Source organism: Nannospalax galili, unplaced genomic scaffold (assembly GCF_000622305.1).
Source record: "Nannospalax galili isolate Female #2095 unplaced genomic scaffold, S.galili_v1.0 scaffold559, whole genome shotgun sequence".
Taxonomy (NCBI): Eukaryota; Metazoa; Chordata; class Mammalia; order Rodentia; family Spalacidae; genus Nannospalax; species Nannospalax galili.
In genome coordinates this window covers 2,651,815-2,675,959 of record NW_008343479.1, presented here as the reverse complement: position 1 = coordinate 2,675,959, position 24,145 = coordinate 2,651,815, and the positions used below count along the sequence as shown (strand labels likewise).

The window sequence follows — 24,145 nt, the reverse complement described above, 5'->3', positions numbered from 1 at the left end:
ATACCCTAAACTTTCACTAGTTATAATGTGTACATCTTCACTGGCTCCTTGCAACAAAGATTAGATGATAGATGACAGATAGATGATAGATAGATAGATAGATAGATGATAGATAGGTAAGTAGATAGATAGATAGATAGATAGATACAGAGAGAGACTTGTTACATATATGCATATATAAAGAGAAACAGAGAAAATATCTTTAAGAAAATATAATGTGTGACCTATTTGAGAATATGACATACATCAATCACTTACAAATTCTGTTCTAACAGTTACACATTTCTAAATTTTCCCTTTCCATATCCAGATATTTCTGTAACAAAGTATTCCATTTGAAACAGCCTGCATTATTCCTTACAGCAGCTGCATACTGTTCAGGTTATTCTAGTTATGTGAGGATGGACTAGAAGAGGGTCATCCAAAGACTTGGGGATTTCTGAAGGTCTCACTACAGAGGTGCCACTTGTAACACACTCTCCAGCCATTAGAAATAACATTTTCAGAATCATTTTTATGGTGATGGAGGGTTTGCTCAGCAGTTAAGAGCACTAGCTGCTCTTGCAGAGGACCTGGGCTTGATTCCCAGCCCCATATGGCAGCTTACAACCGCCTGTAACTCAAGTTCCAGGGAAATCCAATGCTCCCTTCTGACCTCCAGAGGCACTTCACTACACGGGTGCACTTTCATACATGCTGGCAATACACTCATACACATAAAAAAATAAAAAGAATCATTTATACTACTTATATGTTAAGTACAGTATGATAATATGTTAGAAGGCCATTTTCAGAATATTTGCTTAAGCCAAACAGTAAAAAGTTACAGTTAACTCTTTTATGTCTGCCGTTTCTATTAGTTATCAATAAACATTTTCAGATAGAGAATTTAGATAATTTCTGCAATGCATTTGCACCAAAACAAACAAAAAATAATCCTTTTGAATACTTGAAGTCATGTCCTTCTTTTGTGTGTGTTTCTCCTATCTCTGCTCATGACCTTCTCTGTCATGATGATCAATACTGACATCAGTAGCCACACTGAAGTCTTCCTTCAAAATGGCCCAGGCAGACCTAACTGACTCTAATGCAGCAACACCTTGTGTTTCCAGTTGGTGAATATATGAAAGCCTTGGAGTGTGCCAAGGCCTACCTGCTATTCCATCCGGATGATGAGGATGTCCTGGACAACGTGGACTACTACGAGAGCCTGCTGGATGAGAGCATTGATACAGCATCCATTGAGGCCCGTGAGGTGAGACCCAGAGTTCTGAGCGGAATCTCGATATTCTGCATTGGGCTCCAGAGAGAACTGATAAAAACAGGGCCCTTCTCTGAAGAACATATAGCAATTTAAGGACTGTTCTAGGCCTTATCTTAATTCTTTCAAATTTTATTCATGCCAAAGTTATATGTTGTTCATATGTGCTAGATTAGGGAAATCTGTTGACATGGGTTTCTCAACTCTGAATGTTTATGTTGGTTCATTGGTCATTACAATGGAAAACATTTCAACTTGAGCATTTATCATATCTCTTAGCTGTTATTTTTTTTTCTCTAGGATTTGATAGTGTTTTTGAAACGTCATAAACTTGAATCTGAACTGATAAAGTCAGCTGCAGAGGGTCTGGGATTTTTATATTCTGAACCGGTAAGAAAAAAATGGAAAAAGGAAGTGTTTCTTAAAAATCTTCTCAGAGGCATTCATAATAAATTTTTATTTCCTACCTCCATTAGTTGGAGACTACTACTCTAAATTAATCGTTGGTGTTGGGGGTTATTAATTCCATACATGTGATGAACTTTATAGAATTTTGATAAATTTCAAAAGGAATAAGGTCCAAAGTCAAAAGCAAACGTGTTCTAAATAGATTTGTTCATGACTCATTTGCCTTAGGATTGTTTTATTTTTCCAAATTTTAGATGCAATATTTCATATTTTTAATGCGTTTTGTTCTTTGAACAACATCCCTTCCAAAAGAGCAGCATGAGGCACAAGCCACCGCGCTGTCCTTTCTTCACCTCCCCTGTTGTCTCCTCATCCCTATCCCATGAAGAGAGAGCACTTAGAGACTTCCTGCGATAGCGTAGATAAATATATGTTCTGATGCTTATTTAAGAACATACTATATGTAATACTTCATTTGTTAAAGCTTTAAAAAAGTTTAGTTGCAGATACGGGATTGATACATAATTAACTCTTGTTGGTCAGTGTTTGAACTATTTATGGTGTCTTTCAACCGTACATCATGCATGAAGCATTTTGCATTTACTGAACTATAACTTTCACATAAATTTCCAAGAGTGGAATTACTCTAATATCAAAGAATATGAGATTGTGACGTTCTTAAAATTAAATTCCCTTCCTAAGAAAATGTTTCTGATGTTTTCAGTACTTCTAGTGAGGTAAACAACACCAGCTTACCAAACTTGCAGCCAGAAATACTTTTTAAAACGGCCAGTACTGCCTGTTATATATCAAGTACCAATTGATAAATTGCTGCTGTTTAACTTGTATTCTTTTGATCGCCAGTTTATAATATTTTCCTCTTCCCACATAGTATATTTTCCTCTTTGAATTACCTAGGTATGATTTTTTTTAGTCCCATTTGTCTATTGATTACTGAATAATTTACTTTATATACATTTTTTTTTCTTTTTGGCTTTTTGAGACAGGGTTTCCCTGTAGCCCCAGCTGGCCTGGAATTCACTTTGTAGACCTGGCTGGCATTGAACTCACAGAGATGCGCCTGCCTCTGCTTTCCAAGTGCTGAGTTTAAAGGCATGCACCATCATGCCTGGCTCTTTATATACATGTTTAGGAAATCTTTAATTGTAGTATTTTTTCAATTTCTTTTATTTTTATTTATATGAGTGTATTGCTCACCTGTATGTAAATGCATCTGTATCATGCAATGCTCACAGAGGTCAAAAGAGGGCATCTGATCTATTGGAACTGATGTTATAGAAAGTTGTTAGCCACCATGTGGGTGCTGGGAATCAAACCCAGGTCCTGTATAAGAACAACCAGTGCCCTTAACCACTGAGCCATTTCTCCAGCCCCTAACTGCAATATTTTTAAGGTTTTCTTTTAATTTTTGAAAACTTCATACAATTTATTTTGTTCATATTTAGATTCCCCTTCCCTATCTGCACCCTTTTACTAACCCCCACCCAATTTCTTGTTCTTTCTCTATATATTATATATTAAGATATATATGCCTATCAGGTCAAATTTGAGTGCCCAAATGCCCTTCCAGTATAGGTCCATCCTCCACTGAGCCTGGTTATTCTACCCAGAGTTACACCCATAAGACTGACTCACCCCCTCCTAGAAGCTATTTGTTGCCAGTAGATCCTAAGGTGGGGTTGGGATTTTTACCCACTTCCCCACTTCTATGCAGCATGTGATTAATTTTTTTTTCTTAACTATGACAACATATTTTTAAATATATCACTTTAAGGAAATATTTTTAATGTAATGCTTATATTTATTTCTATTTACTGTTTTGAAATACTGTGTTTTCCTAAGAGACATTGGAGCTTGTCACTTACTTCATGGTCCTATACAGATAATCAACCCAGCTGGACTTCTTTTTTCATTGTAGACTGGACACTGGTTCAAGTCCATCTGGTGGAGTCTCCATGGCCTCCCTGAACAAGAGGACATGTGACTCACCACAGTTAGAAGACATTTTGAGACTCCTAGACAGTAACCCAGCATAGAACTGGGAAAATGAACAGCAGACCCCAATCTTATCTAAAGGAATGTTGGCAACTGATTGCTGCTAGATGAAGAAGAGCTGAGCTTCTTAAAACAAGGAATTCTAGATAGGTTGACTAGACTTAGTGGATGGACTTGCACTGGGGAATGGCTGGGGGCACTGACAACACAGTGGGCTTTAACAAGGATAACAGAGTGTATGGGCGGGTAAGGCTATGGGAGGGTGCTGTTTGGGATGCGTATAAAGATGAATAAGATTGTTTGGGATGTTCTATATGAAATACACAAAAAAAAATCAATGCACACAAAAAATCAATTAAAAAAAGAAAAAATATATATAAAAGTAAAAAAGAAAAAAAGCTCTAATGATTTGCTGTTTTTCTAATTGTTTTTAATTCATTTGTTATCCACATTGTCTAGCTCAAGATTGTATCGACCTTTCCCAAACAAATTTTTTAAATAAAAATAGTTATTCGTATACATAAGTTTCCTAAATATTTCAGGACATCTACATAATTTTGAGCTCTTTTAACATTTTATTTTTGTAAATGGTGTTTAGTAATATTTTTTTTTCTTGACTGGAAACAGAATTACTGGATCAGATACGGAGGACGGCAGGATGAGAACCGGTGAGTCCACCATTTAGAACGGAACAGAAGTGAGGAGAAATGCTTAGAGTCAGGAGGCCTGAGAACTTAGCGCCAAGAAATTAGAGAAAGCAATGTAATTAAGACTGCTGACTTGCAAGATAAGAGATGTGTCCTGGTCCCAGCTCTTCCAATGACTTTTGTATGATTTTAAGTATGATCTTTCTCCTTGGGTCTCCTGATTTTTCTTCATTGAAGAAATCAATCAAAGATTCTCTGAATTCTAGCATTCTGTAATAAGTGATCACAGAAAATTAGATACCATTTTGGATTTATTAATGAAATGTATGTTTAGATGGTAAGTTCCCATACTATAGTTATTTGAAACCAGGATCAGAATGTTTTCTAAATGTTGAAATTTGCATTATCACTAATGGAAGTCAATCACGGGTTTAAAAAACTCAAACTTATGGCATGTTTGCGTTACATGTTTGTGATCACAAAGTCCAATTTATCAGTCTTCAAATTAGGACAGTGACCATGTCAATGGAAGGGACTTGCTTAGAGTTTCACCATAAGAAACTGGAAGACTCAGGCCTTATTCACAATCCTGAGTCTTTTTTAGTAGACTCAGCCTTTGAGTCTAGGTTTCCAGACTCAGCCCTTGAGTAGGGTAAGAATATTGTAAGAAAATCAAGAATGTTCCTGCACATTTGAACCTTTCCAGTCTGAATAGGTGAAATGATGTCTACTTTCATTTGTGTGTTTGCAAAGTTGAACACAAACTGGACTTCCTTCTCACAGTAGTCAAGAACCAGCTATTCCATCAGGACAGGGCTTACCTTTTCTCAAACATTATTTGGTGATGCAGTACATGTTTGGGGCATAGGTCAACATGAAGAATTATAAAGGTGTATGTGATAATTATTTATTGTTCTCTTGGAACGATATATGGATGTGAAGAGACTATTAAATGTAATAAATCTTCTTGCAAAGATGATTTAGGGGAGTGACATGGAGCATTCCTGGGGAAACAGAACTGCACAAAGACATGAACATATAATTTGATTTAGAAACAATAGGGCAGATGTGTGTACAACAGAAATATTCAATTCAGAATCATAAACTGTAGACTGTGTAGGAACAATATTCTTGGACTTTTGACATCATTATTCAATAGAAAATTGCTATTTCAACTTCTTTGAATGGACAGGGTCCCTTCAGGAGTGAACATGGAGGGGGCAGAAGTTCATGGATTGTCTAAAAAACCACCACCCAAGATAGGTCGAGACCTAAGAGAGGGTAAGTACCTGCCTGCTTTGACCCTTCAGAAGTGAAGATAAATCCTTAACTAGACTGAGGCAGAAATCATTTTCTCTGGAAAACTGTGAATAATTCACAGTTGTCTGAAAGCAAGATTTAAACAAATGTCTCAGATTTGTATATCATTGCAAAAGTCTTTTCAAGTTATCCCCTGACTTGTTGCATTGGGCAGGGACTGTGTGGTCCTCTTTATTGTGAGTTGAATACCCAAGGCTTTGAGAGGCCTCTAGATGGTGAGTGCTGGATAGCGTGGATAGACCGCATATCCAAGGATCTTAGAAAGGAGATAAGTCATATGGAACATTAGGTTAGTTTACATAAAATATTTGAATAATATAAATTTACAATGAGTTTTTATTTTTAATACTTATTTTACTTATTTCAATTGTGTGTGTGTGTGTGTGTATGTGTGTGTGTGTGTGTGTGTGTATACATGCGAGTACAGGTGCTCTGGAATACAGAAGAGGATATCAGAACTAGGGGTTGTTGTGATCCACCTGACATGGATGTGGGAACCTAAATCAGGCACTCTGTAAGAACAGTACGTGCTCCTAACTCCTGACCCATTTCTCTAGCCCCTATTTTTATTTTTAAATATTTTTTTCCATGCTGGAACTTTATTGTAGGACCTTGTTCATGGTAGGCAAGTACTCCAATGCCCTATCAAGGACCTTACTCAGTGTGCAGTGAGCCATTCTAATGGGTGAAGCAAGTGGGGAAAAGGCACAGAAATCAGAAGAACAGAATGTTATATGCCTGGTCACATAAGATCAAAATTAGTGGAATCACAGAGTATTGCCAAAAGCACTTCCTAAATAGAGCCAAGTATTGCTTTAATAAGGGCACTCACGACATGTAGTAATACTTGTTAACAACTATTATTCTTTCCATAGCTTTTATGATTTTTCAAGCAAATTTACATACCCTTCATTTTTGTAGTCACAGGCTCTCTCACTTAAGGTGATTAATTCTCCAAGGTGTCACAGCTTGACATATAGGAAAGGCAATTAACCTAAGAATCATGTTTATGACCCAATTACTATGTTGCCTTCTTTACCTACTTCTTTGAGTATAGAAATAGCTATGCCTAAACTATATCTTAAACTAATATATATTCATGTATAAATATTCATGGGGAATTAGTCCTAGGAGTCCCCCTACCTTAAGGATACCAGAATCTGAGGAAGCTCAGAGCCCTAATGGAAAATGGCATTGTTTTGACAACTCACCAAGGCAGTGTTCTACATACTGTAAATTACTTATAACATCTAATACAGTGTGCTATGTGCATATTGTAGTATTTGTGTGTTTAGTATGTAGTTTAAGAAATAATGACAGAAAAATGGCTGTATATATTCAGTACAGGACACAATTTTGTTTTAGATTTTTCCATCCAAGTTTAGTTGAATCCATAAATGTGGAACCACAGGTATAGAGGTCCAACTGCAAGATAAGAGACTTTGAAATGCCTGCCCTGAGAAGTACGGGGAGAGCAGCTCTCTACATTGCTAGCTGATTTGAAAACTTGCAGCTCTTAGGTTTCCCAGCCCTTTCCTTCCTTTGCTTCCAAGTGGGTTTGAAGCAGTAAACAGGATAATAAGCTCATCTGATCTGACCTAGACCTTCGTGTGTAGCCACAGAGCTCAGAGCCAGAAAGCTCTGTGGGCAGCCAAAGTTCATGTTCCCTTTTAAGCTGAGAAATCACCCAGGAAATGCATGCCAACAGGCCAGTACTTTGCTGTAAATGCTTGGGAAACTCCAGGACAGCTGCCAAATTTCAAAGCTTCTTTCTCTTTTTAGCTACCAGGAAATCTGATGTCTGTAAAGTGATTGACTGAGTCACTGAAATCTATCATTTCTGCAGTTTTCTTGGTTAAACTAGCAAACAGATCTCAGGATGTTCTCTGAGTATCTACCAGTATGAAGGGAAAAGCAAAATTCAGCTCCCCTCCTTTTTCCTAGTCTACTCTTGCACTAAAATCAGAACTGATGCATGGGGTATCTTCCACTCTGCCACCAAGCAGATCTGCAGGAAACACCAACACGGTGGTCTAGATTCATTTCTGATGCGGTGTACCTGGAGATGGTATCTGATCCCACAGGCTGAGGACATTGTCCCAAGGCCCTTATATCAGACAACAGCAGTAGGCTGTCACCTGTACTTCTGATTGGCATTTTGACTGACCAGCCACACATAAAGGCTCCCCTGACCCTCTCTTTGGATTTTATTGATTGGATAAACTTGTTTACGGAATTCAGAAACATATTTACCAGCTTACTATAAAATATACTATAAAGAATACAAATGAACAAGCAAATAAAGTATTTATAGGGTGAGGTCTGGGGCAATGAGGGTACAGATCTTCCATGCCCTCTCTCCACATTACCCTCCCACCATCTCTACAAGTTCAACAAACTGTTATTCAAAACTTTTTCAGAGCCTGATTTCTAGCACCACCTTCAGAAGCTGCAAGCTGCAACTCAACTCTGGCCACTTGGTGTTTCTGTAACTGGCCCCATATCCTGAGTCTATCCCAGGCCTCAGGTGTGATTTTTCAAAAAACAGTGCTGATGCATGCCTTTAATTCCAGCACTCATAAGGCAGAGGCAGACTGATCTCTGTGAGATGGATGGTCTACATAGCAAGTTCTAGGCTAGCTGAGGCTACAAGGAGACCTTGTCTCAAAAAGACCAAGAAAGAAGACCATGTAATAAAAGATACTTCTAGTATTTGGTATACTTCAAGGGTTTTAAGCTTTGAACTAGGAACTGGTAACCAAAAATATATTTCTTATTATATAACAACTACAGTGTCCCCATATGTGCTGGATAGCTTTAGTGTCAACTTGACACACCTGGGTTGAGGGAGCCTCAACTGGGGAATTGCCTCCATTGGACTGGTCTGTGGCCATGTCTGTGGGGCATTTTCTTGATTGTTGAGTAATGTGGGAGGACCCAGCCCACTGTGGGTGGTGCCACCCTGGGCAGGTAGGCCTGTGTTGCATAAGAAAGCAGGCTGAGCAGGGGCCAGGGGAACAAGTCAGTAAGCAGCATTCCTCCATGGCCTGTGCTCCAGCTCCTGCTTCCAGGTTCCTGCCCTGAGTTCCTACCTTGGGCTCCCGGATGAACTGTGATGTGGGATATGTAAGCTATCCTTTCCTCCCCAAGTTGGTAGTGGTCAGAGTATTTTGTCACAGCAATGAAGAACAAACTAAGACACCATACAAACCCTCGGTTTAAATAAGATCCAAGCTGAGAATGGTGGGAGACTGAAAGGAACTTCTGAGCCCCAAAACAATTCCATGCCTTAGTCTAGCTAAAAGCAGATGCTGTGGAGGACAGAATGGAGGCATGTGCCACAAAATAAAGTAATTTTTACCCTTTTTGTTGTTCACAAAGAAACTGTCACCTCCTCAGTCTAGTGCTTTAACGTTCATACTGGACATCACTAAGATGACAGTCTCTGGGGGGGGCCACATCCCAGAGTGACTCCAGTCCAAAGAACACACATGCTGAGTTCCTGAAGAAACTTCCATCACTTGTCCATTCTCCTTTCAACACCATTTTCCAAAACCGTATTCACTAGTGATTCCAGAGTCTCTGAGGAAGAGGTAGGAGGAATGTCGAACTTGGCATCTAAGGGCTTGCTGTCCTGACTTCTAACCTCATGCCTTAATTGCTCTGGGCCCTGTGGTTCTTGTCTGTAGAGGAAGATGGGAACTGTTCATGAGATGATAAATGTGCTGTCCTTTGTAAACTGTAGAGGGTTGTACTTGTATCAGGGCTTATTAGCAGGCACAACCCCACCATGCCTGGTGAGATGTGATATTTATGGGAAAATGATTCCTCTCTCCCTGAGCCACAACACGAAGGACCTCTTTCCTAGATGATCTTTGCTGCAACAGGGACTCAGAGCAGGCACATACTTTATGAATGAGAGAAGAATTAAGTTGTTTAACTAACTCTCCTTACACTGTGGTTATGAATTGGCTGCAGTTGTCAAATCAGCCACAGGAACCACATGTATTGGACTACATTTTTATTTTAATTTTAACATTTTCCTCTGTCTGGTGCACTACTGTAAGTAATCTCTGGGCTGGTTGCCTCATCTAACGAATGACAAGGTTTATTTTTCATTTCATTCTTTTTTTTTTTTTTAGCGTGGTAAATTTCTGTACAAAATTCTACACATTTTATGGTAATTATCTTGGCTCATGAAAAGCTGATTTGCAATACTGATTCTTCCAACTCCTTAGGTTGTAGATATTTAAGACTCCATGGGAAAGCTTGCCTTTCCCTGATATTCGAACTTGACTTTAGCATGACTGGAGGTGCTGTCAGTATCGAGTAACCCTCTTCTAAGTCTCCTTTTTTAAACAAAGCTTATTAATAGCTCCATCAGATCTTAACACAGTATTCCAAGCACAACTAACTCAGTAGTAGTAATAATGGTAAGAAACTCATAGAGTTTGGGTGCTGGGTAATTTCCTAATTATTTTAGTCTAATAATGCCAAAGAAATCATATTTTAATAATAAACTAATTAAGTAAATTACTTCAGGTTAGAAAACAGTGAAAACTTGGCAAATTACAACTGGATTTAGTTCACTAAACTGCCTATCCATTTCTATTTGAATTTCAATTTAGCAAATGTTTTTTGGTGAATCTATACTTATTTTGTCTTTCTTGCTAAGGAGCATTTCTTTTCACATTTCTAAACTGGAATAAATATGCAGTTCACTTTTCCAACTGTTTGGGAGGGGATCTACCTCAATTTACTTGGATTGTTGTTGTTGTTGTTTTGGGTTTTTTTGTTTGTTTGTTTGTTTGTTTGTTTGTTTTTTTTTGTCTTTTTGAGACAGGGTCTCCCTGTAGTGCCAGCTGCCTGGAACTTACTGTATAGACCAGGCTGGTCTTGAACTCAGAGATCTGCCTGCCTCTGCCTCCGGAGTGCTGAAAGGTGTGTGCCACCACGCCCAGAAATTTACTTGGAATCTTAATCAGCTACAAAGACTGGAATGTCCTTTCCAAACTAAATTAAAGAGACTGTATGAGAGAGGCAGTTACTTTTTTCAGTTTTTATTGCTGAAAAAATTTAGCAAAGTTAGACAACTTATGACAACATGCATTTTTTATCTCTCAGTTTCTGTGGTTTGGAACAATGTGGCTAAGGTCATTTCTTCATGATCTTCCACAAGGCTTAGCCAACATCTCTGCTAAAGCTTGACTGGGAAATATCTTCTTTCAAGTCAGAAGAAAATTCAGTTCCTAAAGGATTAATGGAATACTTTTCTGCAGTTCTGGATGGTTCTCTGCCAGAGGATGCCCTTAGTTCCTTGCCACAAGAGTGCTAACAGGGCCAGTTGCCTAATCAAAGCATGCAGCTGAGAAGGCAGCCGGCTAAGTGGTGAGCCAGGGAGAAGTCAGAGTCTTGCATAATGTAACCACAAGTCTGCTCTCCTCCACCTTTGCTGTATTCTGTGTGTTAGAAACTGGCACCAAGACACACTCAAGTTGTGAGAGGCAGATTCCACAGAGTGCAGAATCTAGAAGGCAGTGATTATTGGGGAGCATTTTAGCATCTCTCTGCCATAGGAAGAAAGAGAAAGAGGAAAGGGAGAAGTGGTAGAGAGAGAGAGGCACAGTGTTCATCTAAGGCTGAGAAATGTTGTTTGTTTTAAACTGCTTAGGAAATTCTTAAGCCTAGTCATGTACTAGAACCTTTATGTAGAAGTTCCAACTGAACCTTAGGTTTTTCTCCAATTCATTGTTTTCCAAAAACTTTTCCAAAAACTTAGGAAACATCAAGTTATAGAAAAACATGTTTTTCTATTTATTCAAAAGAGGTAATAGAGAAAACCAGAGATTTATGAATTTATTCTTAGAATTCAAGAAATTCTAGATTAATAAATGTTTAGGATAGTTTTAAAATTTAAGAGAGTCAATGAGTGGGCTGTTTGAATAACTTATAGCTGAGATGTGCCATGAGATTTGAATCTTGATGGTATAAGGGCACTTCTGGTCAATTACTTCTGCTCACTTGTCATTAGTCCTTAATACACCAATGGTTGAAGATTAACAGAAGATGAAATTGACAAGTAGTTGTAAGTAATACATTAAGGTCATATTAAGACCAAAATTCATCACATATAATAATGTTTCACAGAAGTGTCAATATAAAGCAGTTGCAATAAGGTATATTACATAGCAAGGAACTTCAAGGAATTCTGGCCCCCAAAACCTGACCCAGATCATTTGGAAGAATAATCGTGTGGAAGCTGGTATTTGTTTCAAGTAAAATAATGTCAACTATTTTCATTAACATTGTTAATTTGAATGTAGTTGATTTTACAGTCTTACTTTATTTTAATCTTATAAATTTCTTTTGCTATTACAGTTATACTAAACAAAATTAGATAGTATATGCATAGGTTTCTGATTACACATATGGAAGAAAAATTGTATTAAAGATAATTTGCTAGCACTCCTGCTTCTTCAGGAACGCTTCCTTTAACAGCTAGCTGCACGTGGCTCAAGACGGATAAACACGCCCCCCACTTCAGTGCTCCACCAGCCATGACGAGTGAAGCTCGTATTCAGACTGAGCTAATAAACAGTGATGCGAGCAGTTCACCTAATCCGCTCACAGAGATAAAGTACACATCGGTCTCAATGTCTCTTCCATCAGTATATGTCCTTTCAGCCCCTCCATCAGTCTCTTTGTGTGAGGGAAGGACGGGAAGAGTTGTGCCCTTGCTGGCTTTCTTGGTGAGCTCTGGTGACCCGCAGGCATTCATCTAGTTCTTAAATTTAGGCGGAAGGAAGGTGTTGCTTTTCTTTTTGTTGTGCGGATTCTCCTTCAAGATGCTCTTACTCTGCTTCATCTGAAGATTTCCTCACCAACAGAGCCTTTGCTCCCCCATCCTCTCACCCTCAAAGGAGTCTATGTGGGGCTAATTTTTCTAAAGCTATACAGGAAACCCTCCTGTGCAGAAAAAAATAATTACCCTAAATGCAAGAGCACATTGTGAGCTAAGGGCAAGGAAGAAGCCTGGAGAGGAGCCTGGGGGAGCATCTCCTAGTGTCTGAGCCCCATAGCAGAGGCATCGCTCTGGACGCCAGACATGAGGCACACATGGCATACCTGGGGAGCAGGAACGTGCAGTCAAAGGGTGACTGTGATGCTCTAGCAGAGGTGCACCTGAGGGGCCCTGAAGAAGTGGGTCTCCTCAGGGGAGAGCCCTGAGGCACGCTGAGTCTGCTTTCTAGAATCAGCAGGAATCAAATGAAAAAAATATAGCTCATCCATCCCACATATAATTCATTAACCTAATACAGTGGGGAGACCTTATCCTTGGAATTCTGCCTTTTTCCTGAATCCATATCGTGTTTATCGAGACTCCTGTGATGTATTCTTGTGTTCATGTGTTCATCTCCCGTGCTACCTATTGAAAACTGGTGGGTTTTCTGTGCTCCCTCTGGGAGATGGCAGTATCAGGGAAGACAATGTGCTTTGTTCCCCTAGGTGGCCCTCTGCTCTATGATAACATCACCTTTGTATACAACTCAGAGCAGCTGAACGGGACTCAGCGGGTTCTCCTAGACAATGTCTTGTCGGAAGAGCAGTGCCGGGAACTTCACAGCGTGGCCAGCGTGAGAACTGGAAAGGGGGAACCCCTGTGCCAGCCTGTCCTGGGCCTGGGGGGAGCGGGGTCTTGGAAGAGAACGCCCCTGTGCTAGTCTATCCTGGGCCTGGGGGGAAGGGTCCCGGAGGAGAGGACTCCTGTGCCAGGCGGTCCTTAGCCTGGAGGGCAGCATTAGAGAATAAGTCTGGAATTTCCCTTACTTGGGAGAAAGAAAGTTACTGCACAGACACTTTCATAACTTTTGGGTTGGAATTATTTTACTTTTCCTAAGTGAGATCTGGAACATCTACTGGCTTAAGTCCTAGAATAATAGCCATCCAGCATGTGCCCTGCCTAGCTGTATAAAGTTGCTGAAGAAATCTCTTTATGTTAACCAATAATTAACCAAGATGTGAATCATTTATATTCTTTGTAATAAGAAATAGTGTTTTATAATGAAAATGGAATGGAGATCAAATAGAAAGCCTGTTCTGATTGGAACTGATTATACCCAGAATGCAATGGGAATGATGCTGAGTTTGTCTTTGGTTCTCAGCTTCTGGAAGCCAAAGCAGAAAGTTCCAGAAGAGTCTTCCTTGTCACTGATAAAGCGTCTTCCTACATTTTGTTACCAGGGAATCATGCTGGTTGGTGATGGATACCGAGGAAAAACTTCACCCCATACGCCCAATGAAAAATTTGAAGGAGCAACTGTCTTGAAAGCACTCAAGGTAAAGACTTCACATCCTTTTGGTTCTGTTTCTAAAGGGATGGCAGAGGCCTTTGTGAATGGCAGGAACAGGAAAGAGAAGCATTCAGAAGGGAGCAAGTATGAAATGCAAACCTGGAGGTTGTGCTTTGCCATTTGCTTTTGGTGCTGAGAGTTCATGCTAAGCACATGATATACCACTGAGACACATGCCCAGGAATGTTTATTATTTAAAGCCAACCCTTTATTCAGACATCCACAAATCAGACTTTACATTTCCTAAATTTGTATCTGACCAAAAATTATGCAAATGCTGTCCTCGAGGAGCTCATGAGCTGGTTATAAGAATATACCAAAATAAGTAATTCTTCTGTACAGAGTGTCATTAGGGGCGATTGAAGAATGTTATGTAGGAGAAGAGAGGAGGGCGCAGTTTGCTCCTAACTTTCCCTATGTGATTTGAACTGCCAGTTCATTGCCTCACTGTTCTTACCAAATCCACAAGTGTGTGGTATGATTCCTGGTAGTTGATGCAGAGATAGCAACAGTGTATTGCCTTCCTGAAACCTAGACTCTGTTTGTCTCAAGCCCCCTAATCAACCCCATGGTTTCTAATGCTCTTATTTTTTGTTTTTTGTTTTTTTTTTTTCAGTTTGGTTATGAAGGCCGAGTGCCACTGAAGAGTGCACGTCTGTTTTATGACATCAGTGAGAAGGCTCGAAAGATTGTAGAATCCTATTTCATGCTGAACTCAACCCTGTATTTTTCCTATACACATATGGTCTGCAGAACAGCCCTGTCTGGTAAGTTTCCAGAATGTGAACTTGTCTCCTTCTTCCCACAGGAAAGAAAACAATGCACAGCAAATGCCATTACATTTTAGACTAATAATTTATGAAAATTCTAGATTTCAGAAACAAGAAGTATGCAAACTCCTTCTGTTCCTTTTGGACCTTTAAAGTTCTGGAGGACCCGCCTTCTTATTTTCTGTCATCAAGTCCCTTTCTTACAATTGCCGAAGACACACAAAAAATGCTTTTCTGCTCCAGGCCTCAGCGATCCAGGAAGCTGGGAATTACGGTTGTTCTTATGTGTACAAGCTCTGAGCGCAAGCAGAGAAGGATGCTGAAGAGGGGCTCCTGAGTGCAGCATTCTCGCTTCTGTTGCATGCTGTCACCCTCCTTCCACTCACTCGAACGGGGGCAGAAAGAAAGATGCCTCAGGAGCACTTGACACTAGTGGAGACTAAGCCGAGTCAGAACCCTTGGCTCACATTTCCACTTTGTCCTTGAGCTTATGTTACCTCCAAATGAGTGGAAATCCAAAAAGTGCATGAAGTTTACACAGGTATATTTATATGAACTTTTATCATTGAAGACAGATATGATTTGGCCAAGGTTTCACATCAAGTTCCTGTATAAACAAATGGATCTCTTGACTACTTGCTCACTGTTCTTTAGTTTTAAATACTATTTTATTAATTCTTTGAGAATTGAAAATTTTCATACAGTGTATTTTCATTGCATTCACCCCCCACTTCCTCCCAGATACACAACAAGCTCCCTACAACTTCACGTTCTCTTTAAAAAAAAAAAAGAACGTATTGAGTCCAATTTGTGTTTTTCAAAGACTCTGGTGTGTGTCCATGCCTTTGAGCATGGTAGACCTATCAGTGGTCATACCCTTAAATAATACTGACTTTCTCTGTGCCAGCAGCTATAAATTATCAATACCTCAATACCTCCTCAGTTAAGGGAGGGACTTCACTCCCACATCCTCCCTCCATGCTGGGATTTTCTGTGACTTGAGCTTGTGCAGGTCTTGTGCATGCTGTCACAACTGTTCTGAGTTTGTATGTGCTACTGCCCTGTTGTGTCCAGAAAATACAGATTCGTTGCAAGCATTATCCACCTCTGGCTCTTACAATTTCTCTGCCCCCTCGGCCAAGATGATACCTGAGCCTTAGGAGGAGAGGGTGTGATATAGATGTCCCATTTAGGACTGAGTACTCCACAGCCTTATTCTTTACATGTTTACCAGTTGTGGGTCTCTGTGTTCATCTCCATATCTGCAAAAAGAAGCTTCTCTAATGAGAGTTGAGGAAAGCACTATGGGTATAACCATTAAGTCATTATGGGGTCGGTTTAATATTATGCCCATTCATCATAATAATAGTAGTGGGTTCTACCCTACAGCCTATGATCTAGCCAGTCATGGGCTTTTGGCTCAGTCAGTGGTGTGAGGTATGACTTCCATCTTGTAGCATGGGCTTTAAATCCAATCAGAAAGTAGTTGGTTACTCCAGTAACATCTGTGCAACTACTGCACCACTGGACATATCTTGCCAGACTAGTTGTTATTGTATCTCTCAGGGTTCACAGCTGGTTAAGATTGATGGCTACTTTCTCTTCTGGAGCCTAGCATAATTTACCCTTCCAGCACTATGAAATCTAGCCAGTAGGGTTGAAGCTTCTAGGTCCATCTGCACTTCTCCATTTTCTATGACTCAAGTATTTAGTGTCTTCAGAAATAGGTTCTTATCATCAGGTTCTGAAGGGAAACTAAGAAGAACGGTGATAGCCAGTCACGTTTGAGGGTCTATGTGATCCCACTGGCCAATAACTCCTAAAGAGGTAGCTCATTCCTAGCACTGGGCTTTTCATTTGCTAGCCTACAGTGTCTAATAGGGTAACTCCATTAAACCATTTAATACATGTATATGTACATGTTTTAGGAAACTTTTGTGTCAGTTATCTCGTCCCATACCCCTTCCACTACCCTGCCCTCTCATTCCTGACCTCGTGTTTCCCATTGCATCACTGCATTCTATCTCCCTTCCCTTGAAAGCCCCCCATGACCCTATCAGTTCCTGATCTCTATGTTTTTAGCAAATGAAGCACATATCTAAAGAGTCAAAGCAAGCATCCACATATAAGAGAAAACATCTGATGTTTGCCTTTCTGAGTCTGGGTTGCCTCACTAGGATGATTGCTTCCTGCTCCTTCCATCTAACTGGAAATTACATAATTTTATTTTTCTTAACACCTGAATAATATGCTATTGTGTAAATGTATCATATTTTCTATTTCCTAGCTATTGTAAATAGAGCAGCAATGAACATGGATGAGCAGGTACCCCTGCAGTAGGATAGGGTCCTTTGGGTACATGCCCAAGAAAATTATAGCTGGATCATGTGGTAGCTCTATTTTTAGCTTTCTGGGGAACTTCCACACTGATTTCCATAGTGGTTGCACAATTTTGCACTCCCCTCAACAGTGAATAAACATTCTCCTTTTCCCACATATTCATGCCACTATTGTGTTGATGGGCATACCTTGGCAGGTCAGTTGTAGCTCACAGAATTCACAACTGGGCTAGGTTGATGATTTTCTCTTATATAAGAGCTACTCAGTAGAGATGAAGGTTTGAATTCAGTACCAGCTTGATTTCTCCTTGTTTGTTCTGCAGCTCATGTGCAGTTTCATCAGCAATAGGATCTTACTGTCAAGTTCTGGTGGGTAACCAAGAGCAGGGGAATGGCCAGTATTGTTTGAGAGATGGCTTAGTGGTTAATACCACTTGCCGTTCTCCCAGAGGGCCTGGTTTAAGCTCCCAGCACCCTCGTGGCAGCTAACAATTGGCCGTTACTCCAGTTCCAGGGGATTTAATATCATTTTCTGGTCTCTGTGGGCCCTACATGTACATGGGGCACTTACATGCAGGTAAAACACACATACACATAAAGTAAACCCTCTCAAATTTTTTGATGCAGGCACTTGATGCTACAAACTTAACAGCTGCTTCATTGTGTCCCATAGATTTGGTGTGTTGTTTTTATTTTCATTCAGTTCTAGGAATTTTTAAATTTTCTTCTTGCTTTCTCCCTTGACCCAATTTTCATTCGGTGGTGTAATGCTTAGTTTCCATGAGATTTGTAATTTTTTGTAGTTTCTGTTGCTGTGATCTCTAACTTCATTCTTTGTGGTCAGATGGAATGTAGGACTCTATTTTAATTTTCTTATATTTGTTGAGACTTGCTTTGTGTTTTAATATGTGGCCAATTTTGGAGAAAGTTACAGGGAATGCTGACAAGAAAGTATATTCTTTAGTGTTGGGTCAAATGTTTTGTGAATCTCTGTTAGAATCATCTGATTTATAGTGTCATTTAACTCCAGAGTTTCTCTCTTTAGATTTTTTTTTTTTTGTCTAGATGATCTATCTGTTGGTGAAAGTGAGGTATTGAAGCCACACCACCCAGTGTGGTGGAGTCTATCTTTGATTTTTTTTGTGAATCTCTGTTAGAATCATCTGATTTATAGTGTCATTTAACTCCAGAGTTTCTCTCTTTAGATTTTTTTTTTTTGTCTAGATGATCTATCTGTTGGTGAAAGTGAGGTATTGAAGCCACACCACCCAGTGTGGTGGAGTCTATCTTTGATTTTAGGTCTAGTAATACTTCTTTTGTGAAACTGAGTACCTTGTGTTTGGTACATAAATATTTAGAATTGTAATATCTTCAGGGAGGACTTTTTCTTTAGTGAGTATGAAGTGTCCTTCCTTATCTCTTCTGACTTATTTTAGTTTGAAATCTATATTATATGATATTAGCATAGTTACAACTACATGTTTCTTGGTTCTATTTTCTTGGAGCACCTTTTTCTGTCCTTTTACTCTAAGATGATGTTTATCTTGATAATGAGCTGTATTTCTTGGAGGCAGCAAAAAAATGAATTCTATTTTGTAATCCAGTCTATTAGTCTGTATCTCTTTATTGGAGAATTGAGGTCATTAATACTGAGAGTTTGTTGTTGTTATTAAATATTTATTTTTATTTATGTGTGTGTGTGCATGTGTGTGTGTATCTGTCTGTATTTGCAGGTACTTATAGAAATCAGAAGAGGGTGTTGGATCCTCTGGACTTAGAGTTACAGGCCCTTACGAGCTGGTTATCATGGGTACTATGATATGAACTCAGGTCCTCTGGAATAACATCAAGCACTCTTAGCAGCTGAGCCATCTCTGCAGCTCCAAGAGATATTATCGAACCATCTGTACGATTCCTTTTATTTTTTGTGATGGTGATGAACTGTTATGGAATTGCTTATTTAGTCTCTATGCTCTCTTGGGTGTGTTTAAACTTCTCATCAGAAAGAACTGTTCCTCTAGTATCTTCCATAGAGCTGGCTTAGTAGTCATAAATCCCTTAAATCTGTTTTATTCCAGAAAGTTTTTCTTTCTCTTTTGATTATGACTAATAACTTCGCTGAGTATAGTAGTTTGTGTTGACATCTGTGGTCTTTAAGAACTTATAGACTATCAATCCAGGCCGTCCTAATGTTCAAAGTCTCCATTAAAAAGTCCGGTGTTATTCTGGTGGGCCTGGCTTTATATGTGATTTAGTCTTTCTTCCTTGCAGCTTTCAATATCCTTTCTTTGTTCTGTACATTTAGCATTTTGATTATGGGGAGTTTGATTATATTTGATTATTATATTTGAAGTAGGGAGTTTTTTCTGGTCCTGTCGATTTGGTGTTCCCTGTGCCCCTTTCACCTTGATAAGCATCTCCTTCCTTATTTTCTTCTATGACTTTGTTGAAAATATTTTTCTGTACCTTTGACCTGGGTTTCTTCTCTTTTCTTTATATTTGCGATATGGGTTTGTAGGTTTGGTCTTTTCATAGTGTCACAGAGTTCCTGCACATTTTGTTCCTGGTATTTTTTTTGGTTTAACATTCTCTTTGACTGAGTTATCCAATCCTCTATCTTGTCTTCAGGACTTGATAGTCTTTCTTCTACCTGATCCTTTCTATTGTTGAGGATTTCTGCTGAGTGTTTAGTTCACTGACTTTATCAAGTTCTGTTTCAATAGCCTTTTTCTTCAGAAACTTTTTCTCTTTATTAAATTCTATTTCCTTATCTTTTTGTTTTATTTAAGTGCTTGCTTTCTCAGTTTTCATTCTTGGTTTTTCAAGTTGTTTATGTTTTTGTGATGAGACCTGGGCATCTGGAATTAGGTCAGTGGTGGTGTTTCTTGGTAGGAATATCTGGTCTCACCTTGTTGATTGGCTATTTGGATCTTTGTTTCCTGTTACCCCATCTTGTCAGGTTGCCACCCAGCTGAATGGAGCTTGTGGTTCAGTCTTGCTTCCACTCTATGTTATTGTGTGAATGAGGTGTCAGAAGTGGTTCCAGCACAACTAGGGACAGGTGCAACTTCCCGGGCCCAAGGGCAAACCTTCTGTAGGGTTAGAAGAGTCTCCCTGCTGATCTTTAGAAGTCTTTGAGGGCTCAGCAGATTCTACTGGTGGTCCTGGTGGGAGGTGCTGGGCTCACAGCAGACATGAGTGGTGCTCCCTGGAAGCTAAGTTCAGGATGTGCACTGTTCTCAGGTGGAGGTAAGTGTGGTGGAGGCTGGGCTAGGGATCCCTACCTGAAACCAGGATCCCATTGCAGGATGCCCTGTGCCCCCATCCCCCACAAGGCACAGTGGGTGGGCTGGTTGGCATTGCCCACTGTTCTTTTATCTAGTCTGTTGCCTTCTGTCTCTCCGCATCTGCAAGGGACACCAGGAACTAAAGAAGACTGTTGAATTTGCTTTTAACTGTTGCAAGTTGCGATAGTTTGGCTCTTATTCTTCATTCATTGTCCATTCTTCTGTCAGGTCAACAAGATAGAAGAAATGACCTCAGCCATCCCATTCATGCTGACAACTGCCTGTTGGATCCAGAAGCTAATGAATGCTGGAAGGAGCCGCCTGCCTACACCTTCAGGGACTACAGGTAGCACCTGCTTCTAAACTAAACCCAGCCTTTGCCCAACAGTGACCAAAACCTCACAGAAACCGAGAAGCTGCTTTGTTTTGTTTGTCATCTTGTTCATCTCTATGGAGCAGAGATGCACAGACTCTGCTGAAGCAGCTGCTATAACTGAGAAGTGACCATTTCGTTTTAATCTTAGTCACCATGCACATTTGACATCCTATTAAGCAAGACTACTTGCTTTAAAAATCGGTTTTTTTTTTACTAAGGCATATTATTTTCCTTGTGTTTTCTACTCTGAGAGACAAAGCACATGGTCTCACAAGACACAGCATGTTACCACAATACATGTCTATTACTCACATCCATGTAGGAACCATATCTATTTTCTCATTCAGAAATAAAAACTCAGGAGGCTGGAGAGATGGCTCAGCGGTTAAGAGCATTGACTGCTCTTACAGAGGACTGGGGTTCGATTCCCAGCACCCACATGGCGGCTAACCCCTGGAACCTGACCCAGGCTTTCTTCTGACCCCTGCTGGCATTGCATGACATGGGTGTACTTATACACATGCAGGCATAACACTCATACACACAAAATAAAAATAAATAAAATATTAAAAGAAAATAGAAACTCAAAAGAAAGTACTGTTTCAGATTATGGGAAGATATCTTGTTATGTAAAGACAAGAGGATGTATGTAAAGAGATATATTAGTACATAGTCAATGGGTATATATAGTAACATCTTTGTTATTACTCTACCATGTTCTATTAAAAATCCATTTATTGAGCAATCCGTGTCTTCATGGACAGGATAAATCACAAGGAATTCATTAGCTAATTAAGGAAACTACATCCTCTGGAGTTACTTTTTAAAAAATATTTTATTTTTTTATTTCATGCATATGGATGTATTGCCTGCATGTACGTGAGTGCACCCATGTCATGCAATGCTGCGGAGGTCAGAAGAGGGCTTCGGATTCCCCTGGGAGTTAAGGATGGTTCATAGCCTCCATGTGGGTGCTGGGAATCAAACACAGGTCCTCTGCAAGAGCAGTGCTCTTAACCGCTGAGGCTCCTGGAGTTACTCCAGCCCCCTGGAGTTACTTTTATATAAGGGAAAAAAAGAGTGATAATGTGAGTAGGTTTAGAGGATTATATGAAATTAAGTCTGGTTTGGTGTTTGAAATGAGCTTTGACGTGTGATTAAAACACTAGTGGAAGTGGAAGCAATAAATGTTTCAGGAGAAACACCCAGAGCTTTATCTGAGCTTACTTTCAAGGGTTTGAAGGGCTAGTGTCAAAGGCAACTGACTATTCAGGCTGGCCCTTCCTCCCCAGTCTTCAGTGTTCTACAGTTGACATTTTTCTGAGTACATGCTATTGTGTGAATGGGCCTCTCTTTTCCCTTACAGTGCTCTCCTATACATGAATGATGACTTTGAAGGAGGAGAATTCATTTTCACTGAAATGGATGCTAAAACTGTGACTGTAAGTAAACTTTCTCCTAAAAACGTATTTAATTTTTTTGTCAATCTCACTTACCATTTTCCCTAGAATTCAAACTGTTAGATTTCAGATACTTTTAAGCCAAAAATTCAAGAGGCACAGAGAATCCCAGTGAATTTATAGACAATAAAATATATGAAGTATAAATGACTATTTTAAAGACAGACAAATTAAGAGATACAGATGTTAAAGATTGGATTGTGATAACATAAATTGCAGCGTTATACTTGGACTCAAAACATAGATAGTCTTGTTTCTGTCAGATAATCTGATGTAAACATAAAAGCATTAATCCATAACTCACCCGAATGTAAGACAAATAATCAAATTATTAAACAAAATGGCTTAAAGTAGCCGACATGCTTAAAGTGAGCATCATCCTCTAATTCATGTAGATAGATGATAGATAAATGTGTATGTGTGTGAATATGAATTAATACACACAACTAAGTATGTTATGAATTTTTACCTCTGAATTGGTCTGCATACTCACAAATATTTACATCATAATTGAAATTCAACTATTTTATTCATAACCAACCAATGCCTTTGGAAAAACAGACTCCTCAGCACTTACAGACCATATAGCTAATATTTTTTTTACCTTTAAGCCAAAGATCTTATACACTGTTAGAGCAAGTCTTCAAAGTGAATAACAATATGAATTATAAATTGACTATGGGGTTGCTTTCCTCCACGTAAAATCTAAGTAGCTGGGAAACATGTCTGATAAATGTCAAAGTTTGAATATTATATATTTCCAAAACTTTTTCCATCTTTTGTGCTTCTAATGTCATAGCTTGCACAGTTTTCTCAGACCTGTGTACTGTTCATGGGGCAATGCTGCGGCATGAGTAGGTGACATTCCAAGCTATGTAGTACTGGGTTTACAAGATATTTCTATGAGGATTGTCTTAAAATTCCCCAGAAACATGGTTATAGTCTCATATACTATGTAAAATTTAATCTATATTTAAACAGACATGCTGCCTCACTTTTTTTTTTTTAAGGCTTTTTTTTTTTAATCTTTGAAATTAAACCGAGACTGATGATTTAGGCTGGAGCTTAAACCCCTGTACAGAATTCTTGCTTTTGGAAGAGCTGTGCACAGAAGGAATTTTATTTCTAAGCTCTGCTAACAGAAACTGAAGTAGAAAAATGCTCACATCTCAGTTTGAGAGAGCATCAGTTAGAGGGTTGAAAAGATTTCTTTGCTTCTACTCCATCTAGTGGCTCTATTTGGAAGTGCCCAATGTTCAGAAGGCAAATTGGTAGGAACACTATGCATAGATCCTTACACGTGTAAGCAAAGAAATTCTCTCAAACATTTACAGTGTTAACAACTGACGAATGTTTAAAAATAACAAATCTAACTTCCCTTCAAAAAAGTAAACAAGGGACTTGAGAGATTTTCAGCAGTTAAGAGCAATGACTGCTCTTATAGAGGACCTGGGTTCTGTTCCCAGCAGCCACATGGCAGCTAACAACAGTTTATAACTTCAGTTCAAGAAGATCCAATGCTCCCTTCCGGCCTCTGGAGGCACTGCTCACACAGGTACACCTTACATAAATGCAGGCAAATCACAGATACACATAAAAAATTAATTTTTAAAAATTAAATGAAAAAATGTTGAACTTTTTTTTTGCTTTTTTTTATTTTAAATTTTTTTTTTACAATTAAAGTTAAAGTTTTAACAATATGCAAAATACTACAGTAATTCAGATTTTTTGGCATAATGATTACAGATTTGATAAATACATTTCATATCTCATAATAGTGATGAAGATTATACAAAAGCTATTAAAACAATTATAAGAATAAATTCAATTGTCACTTAAGTATCTAAAGCTATTTTCCTTTGCGTTCTTCCAGAATGATTTGTTCTTATTCTTTACCTTAATTTGAGGGA

The 24,145-nt window shown here is 39.1% G+C and overlaps 1 protein-coding gene across 1 annotated transcript in view; it reads left to right on the top strand.

Annotated features, from left to right (window-relative positions):
- Positions 1 to 24,145, top strand: part of P3h2 (prolyl 3-hydroxylase 2) — a 193,273-nt gene that overhangs the window by 155,747 nt on the left and 13,381 nt on the right. The window contains exons 6-14 of the mRNA XM_008839688.3: positions 1,113 to 1,255; positions 1,562 to 1,651; positions 4,313 to 4,353; positions 5,525 to 5,613; positions 13,159 to 13,286; positions 13,894 to 13,989; positions 14,620 to 14,770; positions 20,628 to 20,745; positions 22,142 to 22,217. Of these exons, the coding sequence (XP_008837910.2) occupies positions 1,113 to 1,255; positions 1,562 to 1,651; positions 4,313 to 4,353; positions 5,525 to 5,613; positions 13,159 to 13,286; positions 13,894 to 13,989; positions 14,620 to 14,770; positions 20,628 to 20,745; positions 22,142 to 22,217 (932 nt within the window). The remainder of the gene's footprint in view (positions 1 to 1,112; positions 1,256 to 1,561; positions 1,652 to 4,312; positions 4,354 to 5,524; positions 5,614 to 13,158; positions 13,287 to 13,893; positions 13,990 to 14,619; positions 14,771 to 20,627; positions 20,746 to 22,141; positions 22,218 to 24,145) is intronic.